The sequence below is a fragment of the Arvicanthis niloticus genome, chromosome 1 (assembly GCF_011762505.2).
Source record: "Arvicanthis niloticus isolate mArvNil1 chromosome 1, mArvNil1.pat.X, whole genome shotgun sequence".
Taxonomy (NCBI): domain Eukaryota; kingdom Metazoa; phylum Chordata; class Mammalia; order Rodentia; family Muridae; genus Arvicanthis; species Arvicanthis niloticus.
The window spans coordinates 121927570-121948521 of record NC_047658.1 but is presented as its reverse complement, the minus strand read 5'-3'; the positions used below and the strand labels follow the sequence as shown (position 1 = coordinate 121948521).

General features: G+C 35.1%; 1 protein-coding gene and 1 pseudogene across 1 annotated transcript; one reads left to right on the top strand and one right to left on the bottom strand.

The window, feature by feature from the left end:
* Positions 1-4720: 4720 nt before the first annotated feature.
* On the top strand, positions 4721-11036 carry LOC117694103 (olfactory receptor 9I1-like; annotated as a pseudogene).
* Positions 11037-16252: 5216 nt separating this feature from the next.
* On the bottom strand, positions 16253-17385 carry LOC117723050 (olfactory receptor 9I1-like). The gene has a single exon (XM_034522425.2). The coding sequence runs from the start codon at positions 17201-17203 to the stop codon at positions 16253-16255; it is 951 nt and encodes a 316-aa protein (XP_034378316.1). The 5' UTR covers positions 17204-17385.
* Between the last annotated feature and the right edge of the window lie 3567 nt (positions 17386-20952).

Genomic DNA, 20952 nt, shown 5'->3' with positions numbered 1-20952 from the left:
TTTCTGCTCCACTCTTTGTCCCTGCATTTTCTTTTGACAGGAGAAATTCTGGATTAATATTTTTAAGGTGGGTGGATGGCTGCATCAACCATAATCATCAGATATAGTATTTTCATAGTTTCGATTTATCTTGTAAGTTTCCTTAAAGAATTTTGAGTTGACAGACATATACTGGGAATATTTATTGAGGTCAGAGGACAACTTGCAAGGAGATGGCTCCTTTTTTCCATTACTTGGATTGTAGAGATTGAACTCAGGTAGGTAAAGCTCTGTAGCAATCTCCTTAACTCACTGAGCCATTTTGCTGGCCCAACTTTTGTATTAATATTGTCCCACTGTTCACATTGGTTATTTTCATTCTTTTATTTTGTCTTTCAGCTCATATTTTCTATAATTTTCTCTCGACATTGTATTGGTGTGTCTTTCCACATTCCCTATTCTTTGACTTAATATAATTTATATTTCAAATATTTCAGTTAAATATTTATTGAATTTCTCTTTTAGGTCACACCAACTTTATTATTTCATTTAACTTTTTTCATCAACTTGAGACTTGTTAATTATCTTTCTTAGTATATCTGAGTATACACGTATTATTTGTTTGAAATTTCATTTATATCTCACCTATTGAAATTCAGGACTGTGTGATTAACAATTGTTGGAAGAATTACTTTAATGTTTCTTATATTACTGTTTTTGGGATTTATGAATCTGAGATTGTTTTGTTGCTTACTATATAAAATCAGCTGTACACTTTTTGTTAAATAGTTTCAATATTCAAGGTGGATAGAATATCACAGAATTGAGGTCCATAGTTTAGAAGTTATATAATTGGTCCAGGGACACAGAGTGCTTTGTAGAGAGTTGCTACTACACCCAGAATAAATTATTAACTGCGAAAAAGCACAACCCCTGGATATATCCTCTATACCAGCAAATTAACAATATTTATATTTTTTACTTTAATAACTTTTGGAGTGAATTTCTGACCATTGACCCTATACTGAGTGGCATAAACCAGAGTTCCCTCCTTTGGACTCTCTCTGGCTTGGCTGCATGCAGTGCAGAGCAGGTATAAATGAGATCTTTGTTGTTCAACCAATTTTGTGTTGAGTGATATTAGCACATGCATGAGGAGAGGTTGTAAGACATTGCCTCATAGTTGTTTTGTAACTCAGCTCATATCCACATTGGCTTCATCCTCTGTTTTGTTGAGTCAGTTTATTTGAACTATATTTTTTTGTTTTTATTTTATTTATTCTTTAATCTTTTTTTTTTACAGTCCAGACTTTATCCCCCCCCCCAGTCCCACTCTGTTCCACATCCATACCTCCTCCTCCACCCTCATCTCCAAAGGATGTCACCATTTTCCACTCCCACACCACCAGCCCTTCCCATTTGCTGGGTCCTTAAGTTTCTTGAGGGTTAGGTGCAACTTCTCTGACAGAGTCCAGACTACACAGTCTTCGGTTGTATATGTGTTGGGGGCCTCATATCAGTTGGTGTATGCTTCCAGTGTCTGAGAGATCTCAGAGATCCAGATTAAATGAGTCTGCTGGTCTTCCTATAGGGTCACTATCCTCCTCAGCTTCTTCAGCTTTTCCCTAATTTAACCACAGGGATAACCAACTTCTGTCCATTGGGTGGGTATAAATATCTGCATCTGATTCTTTCAGCTACTTGTTGGGCCTTTCAGAGGTATGATAGGCCTGTTTGTAAGCATACCTTAGCATCAGTAATAATGTCAGGCCTTGGAGCCTCCTCTTGAGATGGATCCCAATTTGGGCCTGTCACTGGACCTCCTTTTCCTCAAGCTCTTCTCCATTTTTGTCCCTGCAGTTCTTTCAGACAGGAACAAATTTGGGTCAGAGTTTTTGACTGTGGGGTGGCCACTCCATCCCTCCACTTGGTACCTTATTTTTCTACTGGAGTTAGATTCTACAAGTTACCTCGTTCTACTGTAGGGAATTTTATCTAAGTTCTCTCCCTTTGAGTTCTGTGAATCGCTCACCTCCCAGGTCTCCTCTTCCTAGAGGATCCCCCCACCTTCTATCTCCAGAGGTTGTTGGTTTCCATTCTTTCTGCTGGTCCTCAGGATTTCAGTCCTGCTCTCCCTCCAATACCTGATCATGTTACCTTCTTCTCCTCCCTGTCCCCTTTTCCAACCAGGACCCTCCCTCCTTTCCTCTCCTGTCATTGGCTTCTTCTCCCTCCCAAGTGTGATTGAGGCATCCTCACATAGGCACTGCGGCTTGTTAACTTTCTTGGATTCTGTGGATTGTATCTTGGGTATTCTCTACTATTTTGGCTAATATCCACTTATTAGTAAGTATACCATGCATGCGATCTACACATTGAATGCAGTCCTCATCAAAATCCCTTCACAGTTCTTCAAAGATATGTAAACAGCAATTCTGAAATTCATCTAGAAAAGCCAAAAACCCAGATTAGTGAAAAAAATTAACTATAAAAGAACTTCAGAGGAAATAACCATCCATGACCTCAAACTATGATACAGAGTAATACTGATTAAAAACTGCATGGTATTGGTTCAGAAACAGACATGTTGATCAATGCAAAAGAACTGAACACCCAGAAATAAAACTGCCCACTATGGACACTTGATCTTTGACAAAGATATACAATGAAAATATACCAAAAATATACAATGAAAAAATGAAATCATATTCAATAAATGGTGCTGATCTAACTGGCAATCTGTATGTAGAAAAATGAAAATAGATCCATATTTATCATCTTGCACAAAGCTCAAGTACGAATGGATCAAGGACCTCAGCATAAAACCAGATACAGTGAAACTAATAGAGGAGAAAATGGGAATGAGCCTCAAACTGATTGGCACAGGGGCAAATTTCCTAAACAGAACTCCAGTGGCTCAGGCTCTAAGATTACGAATTGATAAATGGGACCTCATGAAACTGGAAAGTTTCTGTAAGGCAAAGGACATAGTCAATAGGACAAATTGGCAGCATAGAGATTGGGAAAAAAGGCTCCACTAACCTCACATTTGATAGAGGGCTAATATTTAAAATATATAAAAAACTCCATAAGCTAACCACCAAAAAACCAAAAATACAATAAAAAAATAGGGTATAGAACTAAACAGAGAATTCACAATATAGGAATCTCAAATGGCTGAGAAGCACCTAAAGAAATGTTCAATGTCATTAGTAATTTGGAAAATGCAAATTAAAAAATCTGAGATTCCACCTTATACCAATCAGAATGGCTAAGAAAAAACCTCAGCTGACAACACATGTTGGCAAGGATGTAAAGAAAGATGAACACTCCTCTATTGATAGTGGGATAGGAAACTTGTAAACCACTCTGGAAATCAATCTGGTGGTTCCTCAGAAAATTTGTAATCTACCTGAAGAACCAGCTATATCACTTTTGGGCATATACTCAAAAGATGCCCCTGTAGCATAGGGGTCTTTTGGAGGTGAAGGGACATAACATTTGAAATGTAAATAAATAAAATGAGCAATAAAAAATAAAAAAGTTGATGGCTTCAGAAGAAATTTACTTCAATAACCTAAAATATTGTCCCTTGGCCTCATCTTCTGACTTCCCATATTTTCTGTTTCTAATAAATCTCAGATATAAATTCTGAGTTTGTCTGGAATTTAAGTATCAGAGTTACCAAATTAATCTACAGTTCTGTGAGAACTAACTACCAATTATTTTCAATTGTATATTTCCCTGGAGAATTCTCCATCAACAAAGGTATCTATTTTTTTCCCCTAAAATTCCTAGAAATTTCTACTAAGCTGTTGGATAACAACATACAGTCAAAGACTGATTGACATGTGATTCTGAAAGTCAGATTCTTTACTTAGTATAATTCACATTCTAGAGTTCTTCAAGAATCAAGCCAATGCTAGATTCCAGATGGAAAGACAGCACTTAGCCATTTTGTACTTCGTTTTTATCCTGCATATGTTTCTTCTTTGAGTACTTCTCAGTGAAACATGTATACTCCAGCTCTGACCGAGATTCAATTATTTTCAGTTTTTAAAAAAAATTTTAAGATTATAGTATAACCACATTTATCCCTTCAATCTTCTCCTACCAAACATTGCCATCTACCACTTCTTGTACTCTTTCAAGTATGGTCTGTTTCTCATAGACTGTTAGTTATTACATATGTATATTTCATGAATATATATATATATTACTAAATATTAAATGCTCAGTTTGTATAGTGTTACTTGCTTGGATGTTTTCAGGGCTGCCATTTGGTATTGGATAGTCAATTGGTGTGCTCTTTTGGGGGAAGATCAGTTCTCATGGTCTGAGAATTCATTAGTTGTCTGTAATTCTTTGGATAAGGTTACGGCCTCAACAGCTTTCTGTCATTAGTTTTCCCATGTCTGATATTGTTTAGCTCATGTCTGAGAAGTCATGTTGCTGAGACTTTATGGGTGCATTTTCTGATATTACTGGGAGATATCATCTCAGAGCAAACTTCCTGAACTGCCTCTTAAAATATTCCCATTCTATCTTCTGCAGTATTTGCTGAACCTCTGGTGTAGGTATATGGGTTTAGAAACTTAATATAAGATATAGGTAAAAAATACTCAATAAAGATTTAATTTTTCTCTTAAATCCAAATGGAAGTTCTAGCATGATATTTAATCTTAATAACAAGAAAAATATACCAAATTTGTTGATTTTTCCAATCATTTCCAAAAAAGAAATGAATAATAACCATTTCACACTCAGTTTAACAATAAGCTCACCTGTTGATAATAAATGGAATATTCTCATTTCTGCATATCCTCTTCACTTTCTCATCCCTGTCCAAAAATTCACAGTAGTGTATATATAGGAAACATAAATATCAGTAGATATACTCTTATATACAATAGTTTCAAAATACATTTAATTTCAGGAAGAGACGACAAATTTTGTGAACACATATGGGGTGCAAATCCTTAAGGTACACATCAGGTCTTGATCTTTAGAACACCTTCTTTACAACATACCTTTTTATCATCTGGCATCTGTAACCTCAAAACACTGGCTAGGCCAAATGCTTGCTAATTATCAAAGTATTTATCCAAACATTGATACTTAGTAGCATATGTGATATATATCATCTTTATCACTGTTTATGCTAGAATATTTCAAATGCTAGAATACTAAGTAGGTGAAAACAAACAGGCTAGGAGTCTACTGAAGAGGACCTATGTGGTTAATAGACTTCAAGAAATTACTATGAAGCTGAAGAAACAAGACTTACCACCAATAAATAATCATGGACAGAAAAATACAAATGCAACTCAGTCAAATTATATGGCTCTAACACACATGATTATGGGTTCCAGAAGCAGAAAATAGGTGACAACTGGAACAAAGAAAGGTGCCTGTAGAATGCTGGGCATGGATCTTTTGGGAAGGTGGGTGAGCAAACTCCTCAGGGCAGAGGCAACTGAAGCATATTTAAACCACTTCAGATTTGTTGCTTCCTGAGTCAAAACCATGCTTGAAAATTGGAGTAGATAGTGCTGTTGAGTTTCAGGCTTGAGTTGTAACTAGAGAGAGTCTAAGAACATAAGAAATATGGAGAGATTTTATGTAAAGGCCTCAGATCTGACTTTTAGGCCATATTCTGACTAACTCAGCAAAACATGCTTAATCCCTGCAGAAGCTGCTTTTGAGCTCCAGAACCTAAAAGCCTTAAGAACTGACATTTAATCTCGAATTTAGGTGTCATCCTCTAAAAGATGGGAAGATGTGAAAATAAGCCTCTGCTTGAGAGAAAGTGCTAGGTAAAGTGTAAGTGTGTGTGAGGTTTCACCAGAAGTCTTAGCTGTTGTCCCTGGAGTGGATTTATGATTCTAGGGAAATTTTTACGTTTGTAGCTCCTACATTCCCCAAAGCATTTTAAACACCTACTAGTTTGCTATGCAAGAAGAAATCCCAAAATGGATCAGTTATGTTGAAATGTGTGTGTGTGTCATCTCAGCTACTTTTTATAAATTCATAATGACCTGCTAATTTTATTTCAAAGGCTCTGAGTTGAACAGGACAAATCTACTACCTGTGGAAGCTGGAAAGATAGTGGGTATTTCCAGACAAAAACTATTAAATGCAAATTATGTATAAAATAAGGTCATCGTTTTTGGACCTTTTAAATTTCTCTTAACTTATGTGTATTAATGGTTTTTTATACATGTATTTTGTGAACCATATATGGACTTGGTATCAGCAGTGGCCAGAAGAATGCATCAGATTCCATGGAACTGCAGTTATAGATGTTTGTGAGGTGCCGTGTGGGTGATAGGGATGCAAACCAAGTCACCTGAAGAATAGCCAGTGCTTTTAAATAATAAGATGTCTCTCAAGCTCCAGACCTCCTTTTCTTAAGGCACCAAAGCTGCCATTCCAATTTTAATCTAAAATATATAGGTATATAGGAATCATTTTGTTTTGCAAATACCAGCTTTAATTTCCTTGGACTCGGGTATCACTATATACTTTTAGAACATACAGCTTCTTTAGTGAGGCTGTTTCAGAGTATAGGGCCTAGTTTTGAGATTTGCCTGAAAATGTGAGTTCAGCCCACTTTTATCTGGGATGAAAGGTGGGATGACAACATATATTAGAGCTAATGTTTGGAATAAATTAAACCTAGTTTAGATTCCAGATTTACTTGTTGCTTTGATCTCAGAAAACTTCTTTACCTATTTATCTTCAGTCTTCTTAAGGACAAAATGACATCTATTTTCTAGGGTCTCAGGGTTTGTAAGAAAAATTGTACAGCATGTACATATTAGAGTTTCATCCTTGGAATATGCTAAAACTAGGTTAGAATTCAGATTTACTCATCTTTATCCACTTAATCTTAGTCTCTGCAAGGGTTAAATAACACCTATATTCTGGGGTCACAGGATTGTGTGAGATAATGTGCACAGAACATGCCATGTTGTGATTGGCCCAGAGCAGGTGTTCCACGAACAAGACACCAATGTTTAGAAAAGCAAGGCCTAAGTTAGTTTAAATGCAGTCAGGGAATTGAGGTAGAATCTAAATATCCTTTTAGTGATATTTCAGAAAGATTGTTTAATGTATCTAGGATTTGTTTTTCTTATCTGTAAAATAAAAGTAACAATTGAAGTTTTTAATATAGGATTATCATGTTGGTAGGAAATAATAACTTTATCACGTTCAGCATCTACCTGCTACCTGAGTCTAAGCAAAGGCTCAGTGTTTAGTAATGTTTTATGAGACTGATTCTGGTAAGGTGATGAAAGATAGCTTTGATCATTTTTTATGACAACACTCCCACCTCTCATGGACTCAACCGTTGCAACAAATAAAAGGAAGAGGTTGAGAGGAGATTGAAGGTTAATGTAAGTACATTTTTTAGTCTTAATTTATTTTTAAAAAGTTAATTTTAGATAACATATCTCTTGTTCCTTCATGAATCTAATGTTCTTCATTATATATTGTAAATAATAATTTCAGGTCATAAATAACTAGAGTTTTTAAAAAATGCTCACAATTCACAATATATTACTGCATTCAGTAAGGCTGTAGCCTCCCTTTGCTCTAGGATCAAACCAACTTGATTTGACTCAAACCTTTTAAGTTGAATAATACAAAAGTGATATCACCAGTGTCACCTTGAAAGTTTTCCAGGGAAATATCTAAAAAACTTAGGTAAACACATTCACATTTTGGAAAAAAATTAAAATTCTTATTCACTAAACCACTTCTAAAGTTACACACTTAATATATACATATATGTATAAGTAAGACACATAGGAAATGTTTAAACATGAAGGAGTGTGGAGGCATACATAGAGGTTTGTGGGTATAAATACATACAAAGTGGTTGAGATACATTATGTTAAGTAAGACATTTTTATTTTGGGTTTTACTAAATGACAACCTTATATCATTACAGCAAACAAAATTCATAGTTAAGCTTATTGAAAATAATTTCTTAGTAATTTATTTTGTATGATCACATTTTTGTTATAGAATTAATAGAGTTGATATCTATAATTTCAATCTGTATGTCATGATGAAGGATGTGGCTCTAAAATAATGGCCAAATGGTTCTAAGGGAGCTGTGTAGGGTAATGGAGCCAGGGATGTTTAAAATGGATAGTGATTTGCCTGAATGTCAAGTCAGTGGGGGTATCTTTATATCTGGTTTTATTTTTTCTTCCATAAATTGTCTAATGATCTTATTGACACTAATCTGTAAAATATTTAGGTATCAATGCCTTTGAAGTAAGGAAATATTATCTGAGTTTCCTTGAAGTAGTTGTCAAAATCTTAGGAACTTTTCTGATGAGGCAGAATACACGTAGAAAATGGTCAATATCTATTCACGTGGGATGAATGATGTGACCCACACTTGTGCCATATGGCAATAAGAAACTGTAGGAAATAGAAAATTTGCCAAAACACACTGTAAAGCAAATTAAATGCAATTATTTTGAAAAACTGACAATGTATAGGAGTGGAACACTAATTTTGCTTGATGTTTTAAAACTTTTCCCAGTATCAGTACCAGTGCGTGATACATATGTCATTATAATAGAGAAACACCACTTACCATTTTCCTAAACCACTCACAGGCAAAGTACAGAAAGCCTAGACAAAAAAAAAAAAAAAAAAAAAAAAAAAAAAACCAAAAAACAAAACCAAGCACTGTTACAGTAATGTGATAAAAGACAAATGTTCTTTTTAATAGAGGAAAAAATAAACCAGGAAGAATTTATTTCATTTTGTGAGAGGACAAAAATAGCTCATTTATTGTGTCAAATATACCTAAGTATATGAATCTGTATTTCTAGAAATTTATAATCTGAAATACATTGTTAATGATATACAAAGGTAAATACAAAAAATTATATGAGTGAAATATGTATTTCAGAAAAAGAAAAATAGATCATATCTAAATGTTTAAATAGTATCAGTAATACTCACAATAAATGACTTTATGTAGCTCTTTCTGAACTGGACATTAGTCTATATCTTTTACATATATTAAATTATTTAATACTTAAAATAACCTTATAATAGAGACATACATTTTTTTTCATTTTATATATAAAAAATTGAGCTAGAAAAGTCAAGATAGATTACCAAAGCCACAGGTAAAATGACAAATGAAAGACAGTATGTTGAATATGGTAGCCTCTGAGTCAAGTGCTAAAGAATTGAGTGCAGAGAAAAATAGAACAACCATTTAGGACTTCTTAAGGAAGTATCTATCTATGTATCTATCTAAGTATGTATGTGTGTGTGTGTGTGTGTGTGTGTGTGTGTGTGTGTGTGTGTATGTATGTATGTATGTATCTATCTATCTATCTATCTATCTATCCATCCATGTGTATGTGAGTTCTCTCTCTGTGTGTGTGTGTGTGTGTGTGTGTGTGTGTGTCCAGTATTCAGGCCTGCACAGGCAATAACACACCTGAGGAGATAAAGGGTCAACCCTCTGGAGTTGGTTCTCTCCACACACTGTGTGGGATATAGGAATTAATTCACATTTTCCAGCCTGTGTAAGTGCCTTTATAATCTGAGCAGTCTTGCTGGTTCCTGAGTAGGCATTTTTCTCAGACTGCTTAAAGAAATATATAATCAGAAAAATATATATTATGTGTGTTCCAGAAACAAGATAAAGATAAAATCTATCATCTTTAAACTTCTGTAAAAATAGCATGAAAGAAGACTTCATATGGATTCAAGTGTCAGGAAATGTTAAATGTAGGTCACTGGGTGAAAGGTATGGACAGACAGATTCCATCATCATACATCATAGAGTAAGTGTGTGATACAAATGATAAGGTTGGAATACATGTTGCCTTGATTGATTCTAAACCTGAGGCTCACATATGTCTTCACTGAAAATTCCAAGCATAAACCAAATTATTCTAAGCAGGAAGCTTAGCACTATCAAATATAGGAACTGCTCTAGAAGAATAAGGTTTTTAAATAAGCTCTTAGTTGTAAACTCAACGTCTAGAATAGAGAAAATGACTTTGTGACTTTGTACTTGTTTTTACTTCACTCTCATCTTCAGATTAAAAATCCACATTGGTTCTGTGACTAAGAATAACCTCAACAGTAACCAGGTTTGTTCTCATGGGCTTTATTGACCAGCCTAAGTGGGAGGTCCCTGTTTCTGGTGTTTCTCTGTTTCTATCTCATCACCATTTTGGAAAATTTAGGCATGATCATTCTTATACAGATGGATATACAGCTTCACACCCCAATGTATTTCTTCTGGAGCCATCTCTCTGTACTGAATGCCTGCTACATCTCAGTCATCACCCCTCAGATTCTGACGACAATGGCCCAAAACAAAATGATCATCTCCTATGGCCAATGTGCTACTCAATTCTTCTTCACCATCTGTGCAGCTACTGAATGTTTCCTGCTGTCTGTGATGGCCTATGATTGCTATGTTTCTATTAGCAACCCACTGCTCTACACTGTAGCCATGAGTCCTAAAAGATGCTGGAGTTTGGTGGCTGGAGTCTATGTTGGTGGGTTGTTTGTGGTCATTCTTAAGAACCACATGGACCTTTTTCCTCATCTTCTGTGAAGATAATCATATAAATTTCTTCTTTTTTGATCTCCCACCCCTTCTGAAGCTGGCCTGCAGTGACACAACAAACATTGAGATTATAATTGTCTTTTTTGGGAACTTTGTCATTTTGGCCAATGCCTTGATCATACTCATTTCCTACTTGCTCATCATCAAGGCTGTCATAAAGATGAAGTCCTCAGGTAGAAGAGGTAAAACATTCTCCACATGCACCTCCCATCTTACTGCTGTGGGTCTTTTCTTTGGGACCCTCATCTTCATGTACATAAGGAGCAGCTCAGTCAAATCACTAGAGGAAGACAAGGAAGTATCTGTGTTCTACAATGCCATCATCTCCATGTTGAACTTTCTTATCTATACCCTGAGAAACAAGGATGTGAAGGCTGCCTTCAGAAAGGTTACTGGTAGATTCCAAATGTCTCAAACTTTGCAAAATTGATCGAAAGGACAAGTCAATTTTGTTTTTACTGCTGATAGTTCCTAGTGAGTATGCTGTTACCTTAAACAGAGGAAGCAAGTAAGTGTTGAAGAGTGTGAAGCACAAAGTGGTGAAATTTGTGCTCAATAATTCCATTTTCTTTTTCCTCATCTTTTTTCATTCCCAGTTTGTCACTTGGCACTGGTAACTACTGTTAGTCTACTTCTTTATTTACAGAATCAGATTTTGAGTTGGCTCACTTGAATTGAGTTGGACTACCCTTGTTTCTTGCCTTGATTTTAATCAACATTACAAATTATTTCTATAAATGATCCTATCAATCAGCTACTGTGAATTGTGATACATGGCTTTTCACTTCCCTTTAGATGTATAATTGGTTGGTCAGTGCCATTAGTATGCAGTGTAAGTATACTTCCCCAACCCTCTGCTTCATTAGATTGTCTTTTTGCTCTGGCAAGACTGTCAAAATTTTCAAATTTCCCTGATATTCATTAACTCACTGTATTGTTTCTTCTGTCATGCTATGCTAATAGTTGAGGGTTGTTTTGTTACCAATTATAGAGATGGTACCATAAAGTACTGAGAAGAAGTTGTATTCTTTTGTTTAAGGTGAAATGTTCTGTAGATATCTGTTAAATTAATTTGGTTCATAACCTCTATTTGTTTCATGGTGTCTCTTTTCAGTTTCTGTTTCAATCACCTGTAAGAGTGGGGTGTTGAAGCCTCCCACTATTATTTGTGGGATTTAATGTATGTTTGAAGCTTTAGTAATGTTTCTTTTATGAATATGGGTGCTACTGCATTTGGGGCATATATGTTCAGAATTGAGAATTTGATGTTTTATTGGATTTGGTTTGCAAATTTTTCATTGTGTGTTTTTGCATCTGTGTTTATGGGGAAAATTGATTTGTAATTATTTTTCATTGTTTAGTTCTTATGTGGTTTGTGTATCATGGTAACTTATGGGTCCATTAAATGAATTAGACTCTGTTTCTATTTTGTAGAATAATATGAGGAGTTGGTATTAAATCTTCCTGTAGAACCCTGCTCTAAAACAACCTAGTTCTGAACTTTTTTTCTTCTGTTTAGTTTGGGTAAGGGTTTTTCTATCTTGATGATTTTTTTCAAAGAACCAACTCTTTTGTACATTAATTCTTTATGTTGTTCTCTTTGTTTCTATTTTATTGATTTCAACCCTCATTTTGATTATCTCTTGCCATCTACTCCTCTTGGGTGTGTTTTACTTCTTTTTGTATTCTAGGGCCTGCAGATGTGTGATTCGGTAGCTTATATTATCTCTCACTGATTTTTTTCATTTACTCACTGAGTGCTATGAACTCTCTCCTTGCACCAGGTTCCTTCTATCCTATTAGTTTAGATCTCTAGTGTATTCATTTTTATTGAATTCTAGAAAATCTTTAATTTTTTCTTTATTTTTATTGTTTTGCACTCCTCTCTCATCTCAGGACCAGTGTAACATTGTGTCTACCACATACTTGGTGTCAAATAGAGATCAGCAGGGACACTAGATTTGTGTGCATGTCTTTGCATATTTCTATAAAAGTAGGTCCTATAATCCAAATGGTACTACCTTTGTGGCCGTATACTACCTAGAATCACACTTGTCAGTTTGCATTTCTAGTAACATATATTAGTGTTAAGCCCAGAATTCAGTATACAGTTGTTCTATTTCTGTGAGTTTGTAAGTTTTGTTTTTTGTTTTTTGGTTCCATTGTTGTTGATGACAATATCTATTTTTATTCCATGGTGGTCTGATAGGGTTCACAAGTTATTTCAATTTTCTTATATTTATTGAAACTTAATTTGTGTCTGAGCATATGGTCAATTTTGGGAAAAGTTTCATGAAGTGCTGAGAAGAAGGTATATTCTTTTAGTTTGTGTGAAATATTCTGTAAATATCTGTTAAGGCCATTTGATGTAGAAAGTCTATTAGCTCTATTATTTCTGTGTAGTTTTCATCAGGATGACATGTCAGTTGGTGAGAGTGAGGTATTCAAGCCTTCTACTGTCAGTGTGTGAGGGTCAATATGTAATTTGTGCTAGTGTAATTTTTTCTGTTACAAATTTGGTTTCTCTTGTGTTTGGGCTACACATTTTAAGATTTGAAATGCCAACTTGGTGGATTTGTTTGTTTGATGAGCATGTACTGCCTTCCCCATTTCTTTTTATATTAATTTTACTTTGACTTCCATTATGTTATTTATTAAAATATTTATAACAATTTGCTTCTTATTTTTATTTGTTTTGAATAGGTTTATGCACCCTTTATCTTGAGTAATGTCTATCTTTGGTGTTGAGCTGTGTTCCTTGGTTTCTATTTTTTCATAGATTTGGTCTTTCCATCATTTCCATATCATTTTTTTTGTACATCTTTAGCCTGAAATTTTTAAGATTCAACATGTTCTGTCACTAAGGAAACTATTCCTTTCATTTTGTCTTCAATAACTTAGATTTCTATGACTTGTAATATGTTGGTTAGGCCCAGATCTAAGGTTTTAAGGCTTTTGTTTGATATCCTACACTATTTATTTCCAGTTTTATTTCATTTTGGGTTTCCCTATAGCAATTTTATTCCTAGTTTTTTTTTTTTAAATTATAAACTCTTTTCATTATTTTGTTCAACTTTTCCTTTCTGATTTTTGGTATTCATTTAGGTATTTTTAAATATCATCTTTAAAGTTCTTGGGCATTTCAATACTGTCAAGTATTTGAAGTTCTTGTCTTGTGCTTCTACTATATTGCATTTTTCAGGGTCTAATGAATTAAGATTATTGTGTTCTGCTGGAGCCATTGTTCTCAGTGTTTCTGTTTGTGATTTTGTTCTAAGGTCTAAATATCCAGAATTATGATATTTAGGTGTTTCTTGGTGTTAAGTCTTATCCTTTTTGTTTGTTTGTTGGATGTTCTAAACTTTGATTCTTGTTCCCCTTCCTGGAGCCTAGGAAATCATGATGGCTGTGGGTTCTTCAGTAGAGAGAGCTTCTGCTCTGGGAATGGCATAAAAAAACCAGAGACTTATTAGGAAAAAAAAAACCTCAGGTAGGCTGTGGGAAAAACCTAGAGGTATATTTTCTGAACTAAGAGGTTAAGTACCCAGAGCACTGAAATGTGTTAGCAGGAGGGGTTCCTTCATGCAGGATGCAGTAGGAAAATAACCAGTCTAGACTGATATGAAAATCTAGGGCTACCCTAGGTTTGTACCAAGAAGTGTATTCCTCAGTAAATGGAGATATGGTAGGAGGAGTTGTTCCTCAGAGAATGGTGCTGTAGCACTAAGAGTAAGTATGGGCAAAGAATAATGTAGAAGAGGAAATTTAGTTAGTGTTTCGTATCTGATTCTTAGTCCAGTGGATCCCTGGGGTTCTCTGATAGACACTGTTCTTGGGGATCAGCATCTTACACAAAGAAATGGACATGGGTTAGAAGAGAAGGCTGAAAGAGTTGACAGGAAAGTGAGGAAATGTTTCCTAATTGCAACATAGAAATCTTTTTTCATTTATTTATTTATTTATTTACTTATTTATTTATTTATATTTTATTATCAGTCCCCTTCCTTCAATTCTCTCTCTCACAAGTCCTCCCCTTTTCTCCCTATCATATTCTTCTGAGAAGGGGGAACCCCCAGGTATCCCCTTCCCCAAATACACATCAAGTAACTGCAGGACCTCTCACTGAGGTATGACCAAGCAGCCCAGTTCAGGGATTGTGATCCAGAGGCAGGCACTAGAGTCATAGACAGATCCTGCTCAGTTATTAGGGGACCTGCATGAAGAACAAGCAGAACCTTTTCTATTTATGTACAGGGGCGTCTATGTCCAGTACATGCTTACTCTTTGGTTGGTGTTTCAGTTTCTGGGAGACTCCAGGGTCCAGATTAGTTGATACTTGTGTCCCTGCCCTCTTTGGGTCCTTCAGACTTTCCCCCAGCTCTTCCACAAGACTCCCAGAGCTCCATCTAATGTTTGGCTATGGGTCTCTACACCTGTTTTGGTCAGCTGTTGGGTGGATCTTCTCACTGGACAGTTATGTTAGTATCCTGTCTGCAAGCATAACAGTGTCATTAACAGTGTCAGTGATTGCTAGGGGATGTGTCTCAATTTGGGACAGTCATTGGTTAGAAATTTTTTATTTAACCAAATCTTCATTTGCTTGACAGAGTTACTATGAAATGCAAACAGGACTATGTATGTCATTCACAAGATATCTATAAAAGGAGTGATCTAAGCATTAATTTGCTTCCAACTTTGAATGTAGAAATAAAAAAATATGCATTGCTCTGAAAGATTTCATAGTTTCATGAAGGAGTTACAATCATTTACAGGAAATCTCTGTTCCCAGAGAAAATGTATAATTCAGTTGTGTATATGTCTCTGTGCTCACTAAAATCCATGTACCTATACAGTACCTGGTGAGAACTTCTTATAAGTTAGACTTTATGGTTAGAAGCAGTAGCAAGTCTTGTGTCCTTCAGAATCTACATTTGGCCTTTGTGGAACCCTTCACATAAGTAACTGCTTAACTTCATCTTAATGATACCATATTAACATGAAAAAAGAAAGCTAGTAAGTTATTAACTAGAATTTTCAACTTCTTCTGACATGAACAAGTAAGAAGACATTGTACAATACTTCTTGGAGTTTGGGGTGACATATTAAGAAAAAACCAGAAAGGTGCAATTAGTTCAATTAGATTCTCAGATAATTTTTTTTCCAAGACAGGGTTTCTCTGTGTAGTCCTGGCTGTCCTGATACTCACTCTGTAGACCAGGCTGGCCTTGAACTCAGAAATCTGCCTGCCTCTGCCTCCCAAGTGCTGGGATTAAAAGCTTGTGCCACCACCACCTGGCCAATTTTTTTTTTTTTTTTTTTGATATAGAAAACATAGTAATGTTAAGAGGAGCAAAACCAACAGAAAAGTGTGTTAAGGATTAGGTTCAGGTGAAGCATTCCTGGGCCTTAGATTCTCTAAAGAGTAAGGGGAAGCAGGGGTTGACTGACAGGATGAACTGAAAGTTAGGAATGGGGATAAGAATAAAGTATTGCAAAATGTTTTAGATAAAAGTTTACCACATTCATACATTTCCTTGCCTGTAATGACTTGTCTGCTTGATCAGTGTTCATGGGTACAGCATGCATGTAGTTCTGGTGTCTATTAGGATACATTGAAAAAATTTACTAAGATGAGAAGCCTCTCACTCAATGTTGTATGCTGTGGGAGACCTGGAATTTACTAGTAACCTTCTTGAATGCAGCCTTGACATCCTTGTTTCTTAGGCTGTAGATTACTGGGTTCAGCATGGGAATGACCACAGTGTAAAAGACAGACACAACTTTATCTTTTTCCAGGGATTTTTTTGAACCACTTCTTATGTACATAAAGATGAGTGTCCCAAATAAAAGAGCCACAGCAGTGAGGTGGGAGACACATGTTGAGAAAGTCTTTGCTCTTCTTCCTGAAGACTTCATTCTCATGACAGCTTTGATGATGAGCAGGTAGGAAATGACAATGACTAAGGCATTGGCCAAAATTACGAAATTCCCAAAGAAGACAATAATAATTTCAACATTTCTTGTGTCACTACAGGCCAGTTTCAACAGTGGTGGGAGGTCACAAAAGAAAAAATTGATCTGATTATTTTTACAGAAGGATAGAGAGAAGGTGCATGTGCTACGCAGGATGGCCCCACATACTCCACAGACATATGCTCCTACTACTAAACTCCAACATTTTCTAGGGCCCATAGCCACAGTGTAGAGCAGTGGATTGCTAATAGCAACATAGCGATCGTACGCCATCACAGACAGCAGGAAACATTCTGTACCTGCACAGATAGTGAAGAAGAAGAACTGGGCAACACAACGACCATAGGAGATGATTGTTTTGCCTGTAGCCAGTGTGGCCAGGATCTGAGGGGTGATGACTGAAGTATAGCAGGCATCCAACATGGAGAGATGGCTTAGGAAGAAGTACATTGGAATATGAAGTTGAATATCTACATGGATAAGAATGACCATGCCCAAGTTTCCAAGGATGGTGATAAGATAAAAGCTAAGAAACACCAGAAAGAGGGGAATCTCCAATTTGGGGTGGTCATTAACACCTATTAGGATGAATTCAGTTACTGTGGTGACATTATTCTTGGCCATGGATTCAATGTAGATAGTTTGTTTATCAGAGGATAAGAATGAATTGTAAAAAGACCACAACTGAAGTATAGCCGTTTTCTTTGTGATGAGAATTAAATTTAAAGTCCCTTAGTATTTGTAGAGGTTATTTTCAGAAATCTTGACTCTTCATTTCATACAACAGAGTTTTGCTTTTTCAAATTTGTTACTGGCCAATTCTGGTGTAAATTTGGAAATTTCTGTAAGGATAAGACACGCATACTCCTCAGGTTTAGAATGTACCAAGGTGTCTGTTCCTCTATATCAATACTCTTAACTCTACTATGTAGGTGTCTGGTTTACATATGGCCCTCCACTTACCATAAGTCCAACATAATATGTCTCATTTTGGACTTGGGTTCTATTGCTTTTTATAATTTGTGTACTGATCTTAGTTTTAGCCTTCAGACAGTGGTATCTGTTCAATCTCTTTCCCCTGCAAAGCCTTTCTGGAGTACGGAAATGGAGAGCAGGCCTTCATGTTGAGTATCCCTTACAGTGCACATTCATGTGTTTTTGTTATTATTAGACTATTCAGCAAGACAAATGATCTATTCTAGAATTAGTAACTAAAATTAGTCATTTTAACTCAGTCTTTATCATTCCAAATTTAAAGGCATCTTCTTTAATATATTACACTTCAATTTTTGCACTGCTTGTTACATCATAATTACAAGTATGTTCAAATTTGTAGTTATTTTTTTACTTCACAGCCTTTGGCCAAGTCATTTAAATTCTTTGTGTCTCAATTGCTCTTGGTTGTAATTTATGTAGCATTTAAAAGTAATTAGTTTTCTTATGCCATATATATGCCATACTATATACATGTACACACACACAACCAAGTGTGTGTTCATGTGTGTGTGTGTCTTGTCTCGTTCTTATTTTTATGCTCCTCTACTGGCCCTTCTCTCCCTTCATGCATTTTTTTGTTCCCTTTATTCCTTTAAATATTTGCCTTCCATGGTTTCATAGCAGGAAACCATGGTGGGTGTCTACATGAATGCACACACACGCGCGCGCACACACACACACACACACACACACACACACACACACACACATGCACACAAAGGAGAAAGAGAGGCTCTTCATTTTAAAGAAATGTGATATTTTTTTTACCATATCACCCTTTTTTCCTTATTCCTTCTGCTTCTAGATTTATTTTTCATATTTTCCCTCTCCATTTATATTATCTATGTATCTATCATCTATCTATCTATCTATCTATCTATCTATCTATCTATCTATCTACTTATCTATCTATCTATGTACCTATCTATCATCTATCCACCCAATCTATCTACCTAAATCCAGGTTTATGGACTTTAATTTCATATCCCTAATAAGGAACTATCACCTGTGTGTCATTAGGGTATTTTGTATGTAATTTTCTGTCTGGACATAGAGAAGAACACTTTCAAGCACATAGAAAGTGCTAAAAAAGTCAGCCTTTTGCCAATATTACTATCAGATTTAGCTAGCATAATATATTTACATACCTATTTGTTTTTCTTTCTGCATATACAAACATATAATTTTATGCTAATAATTGATAAAGAACTTTGTGTTCTCACTAAATATAGTAGAGAATACTCCCCACTTCTTTTCTTTATGTCCCATTAAAATTTGTCATTCATTTACTCTGTTCATGTGTTAGTACCAACCTAGTTAAAATTTTTATACTTTGCTTATAGATTTTGAATGTTATAAGTGATGTTTCTTTATTGCAAATATGCTTTCTACCAAAGATAAAATTGTATGATTGATAATCTATAGAGAATCTGTCCCTACATTTCTCTTGCTTCTACAAGAAGTTTTCAAACATCAAGTCAATGAATGTTCTTTTCCTATTATGTACCAATTACTCAAAGAAATTATTCTTACATTTTACACACTGAGTTATAACTATTTTGCATTTCTCTAATTTCTTTTTAACATATGGCCCAGTTCTTACATCATTTTACATCTGCACTTTGCTAATAATTTTACTAATTTATCCAGAATTTATATGAAAGTACCTGTATTCAAGTGGCCTCAGGAAGCTATTTAAAGAAAATTAAAAGTCTTTAGTTACATTTATTGGAAGACATTTCTAACATTCACCTTCTACTTGCAATATTTTATCGATTCTTACCAGAAAGTTTGGATGAGAAAATAAGACCTGATATATTGACCTATCTATCCATTGCCCTCATTCATGAAAGAGCTTGGATCCACATCTAAGACCTTTGATTCCTCAACCCTATGCTTCTTCATTTGACTAATTTGATCTGACTCCTAATTCCACACTACTTCAGATTGAAACTTTATAACTTACAGTCCATAAATATACAACTAAACCTGTAATTATCTCAATTAGATCATATATAAATTATGCTCCATTAGCATAACTTGGAATTTTATTTGGTGTGACAACATGAGACTTCTACTGTAAAAATATAATACAGACAACTAAAACCTACTAACTCAACATAATACCTCTATTTTCATACATTTTAATATTTATGAATATGTTTGCTTTTTTCCATACCCTGTGACATGATTAAATATTGTTATTATTTTGCTAATGAGAAAATTGCCACTCAGACATGTTAATGGGTGTTTAAAGTCAAATAATTAGTAGTCTGTAGATTTGAGACTAGCAGAAGGCCTTGTGGCTTGCAAAGATCCCTGTTGTATTTCCCCTTTTCACACTTAAGGATGAATTTCACAGGGACCTAAACTTGAAATGAGGCCCAACTAAGTCTGGACATCTATAAGATCATCATGGTCTTATTAATTACCGCACTTGAAGTATAGAAAACAGAGTTTTAATAAGGCTTAGTGGAATCTGCTCTTGTATCTGATGTCCCTTTGAGATCCAATCAGGGCAACCTGCCATACCACATAGGATATGTTTTCTGTGTTATTCCCTCCATTCCTCTCCAATAGGAGCTGCCTGGGATGAGTCAGTCAGCTTCTTTGGAGTGCATTCTTGCTATTGTTCAGGCCTTACAGTTGTGGTCTCTACATAAGAAATTACTAAATCTTAGAAGTCTGTTTTCCAACCATGGGCTTCACTTATAAGTTTACATTGTGAAAAGAGTAGAGATAGATCATAGGATGATTAAAGAGATCTAGGCTTTCACAAGCTGTGCTTTCTGTGGTGAGGGGTTCAGGCTCACTGGGGTGCCTGAAAAGATTTTCTCAATATTTACACTATTGAAAACATGTAGACTTGTCAGCTAGTAAATTAGTAATTTAGACAGCACATAGGAATCATCTACAATGATTTATAGTTACTTAAACATAATATTGTTAGACCTAACATCCAAAAGTAAATGCCCCCTATTTACTGATAATAGTTACCCTGTTCAAAGCAAGGCTTGTTTTTATTTTACTGAAGTTTTCAATGCTTGATCACACTGCCTCACTCTTGGACCTTATCTTGATGGTTATTACTCTAGTATAGTTCATATATATATATATATATATATATCCATACATGTATAAATATTCATGTATATTTATATGTTTAGAAACACTTATATTTAAAATATATTAATTGTGTCCTTAAATTTGTGTATCCAACTTTATTATATAATGTCCCCTCATTTAAGTTTCTATATTAATATATTTTTGAGAATTGTATATGCAGAGTAGGAAAGCCTGGTTAGTTACTTGTGATTTTAGAACAGTCTTCCTTTTTATGCTTATGGATTATTTAACTTATGAATTTCTCTAAAGAT

Excerpts from the sequence above, each read along its gene's own strand:
- LOC117723050 (XM_034522425.2), bottom strand. The coding sequence starts at position 17,203 with ATGGCCAAGAATAATGTCACCACAGTAACTGAATTCATCCTAATAGGT.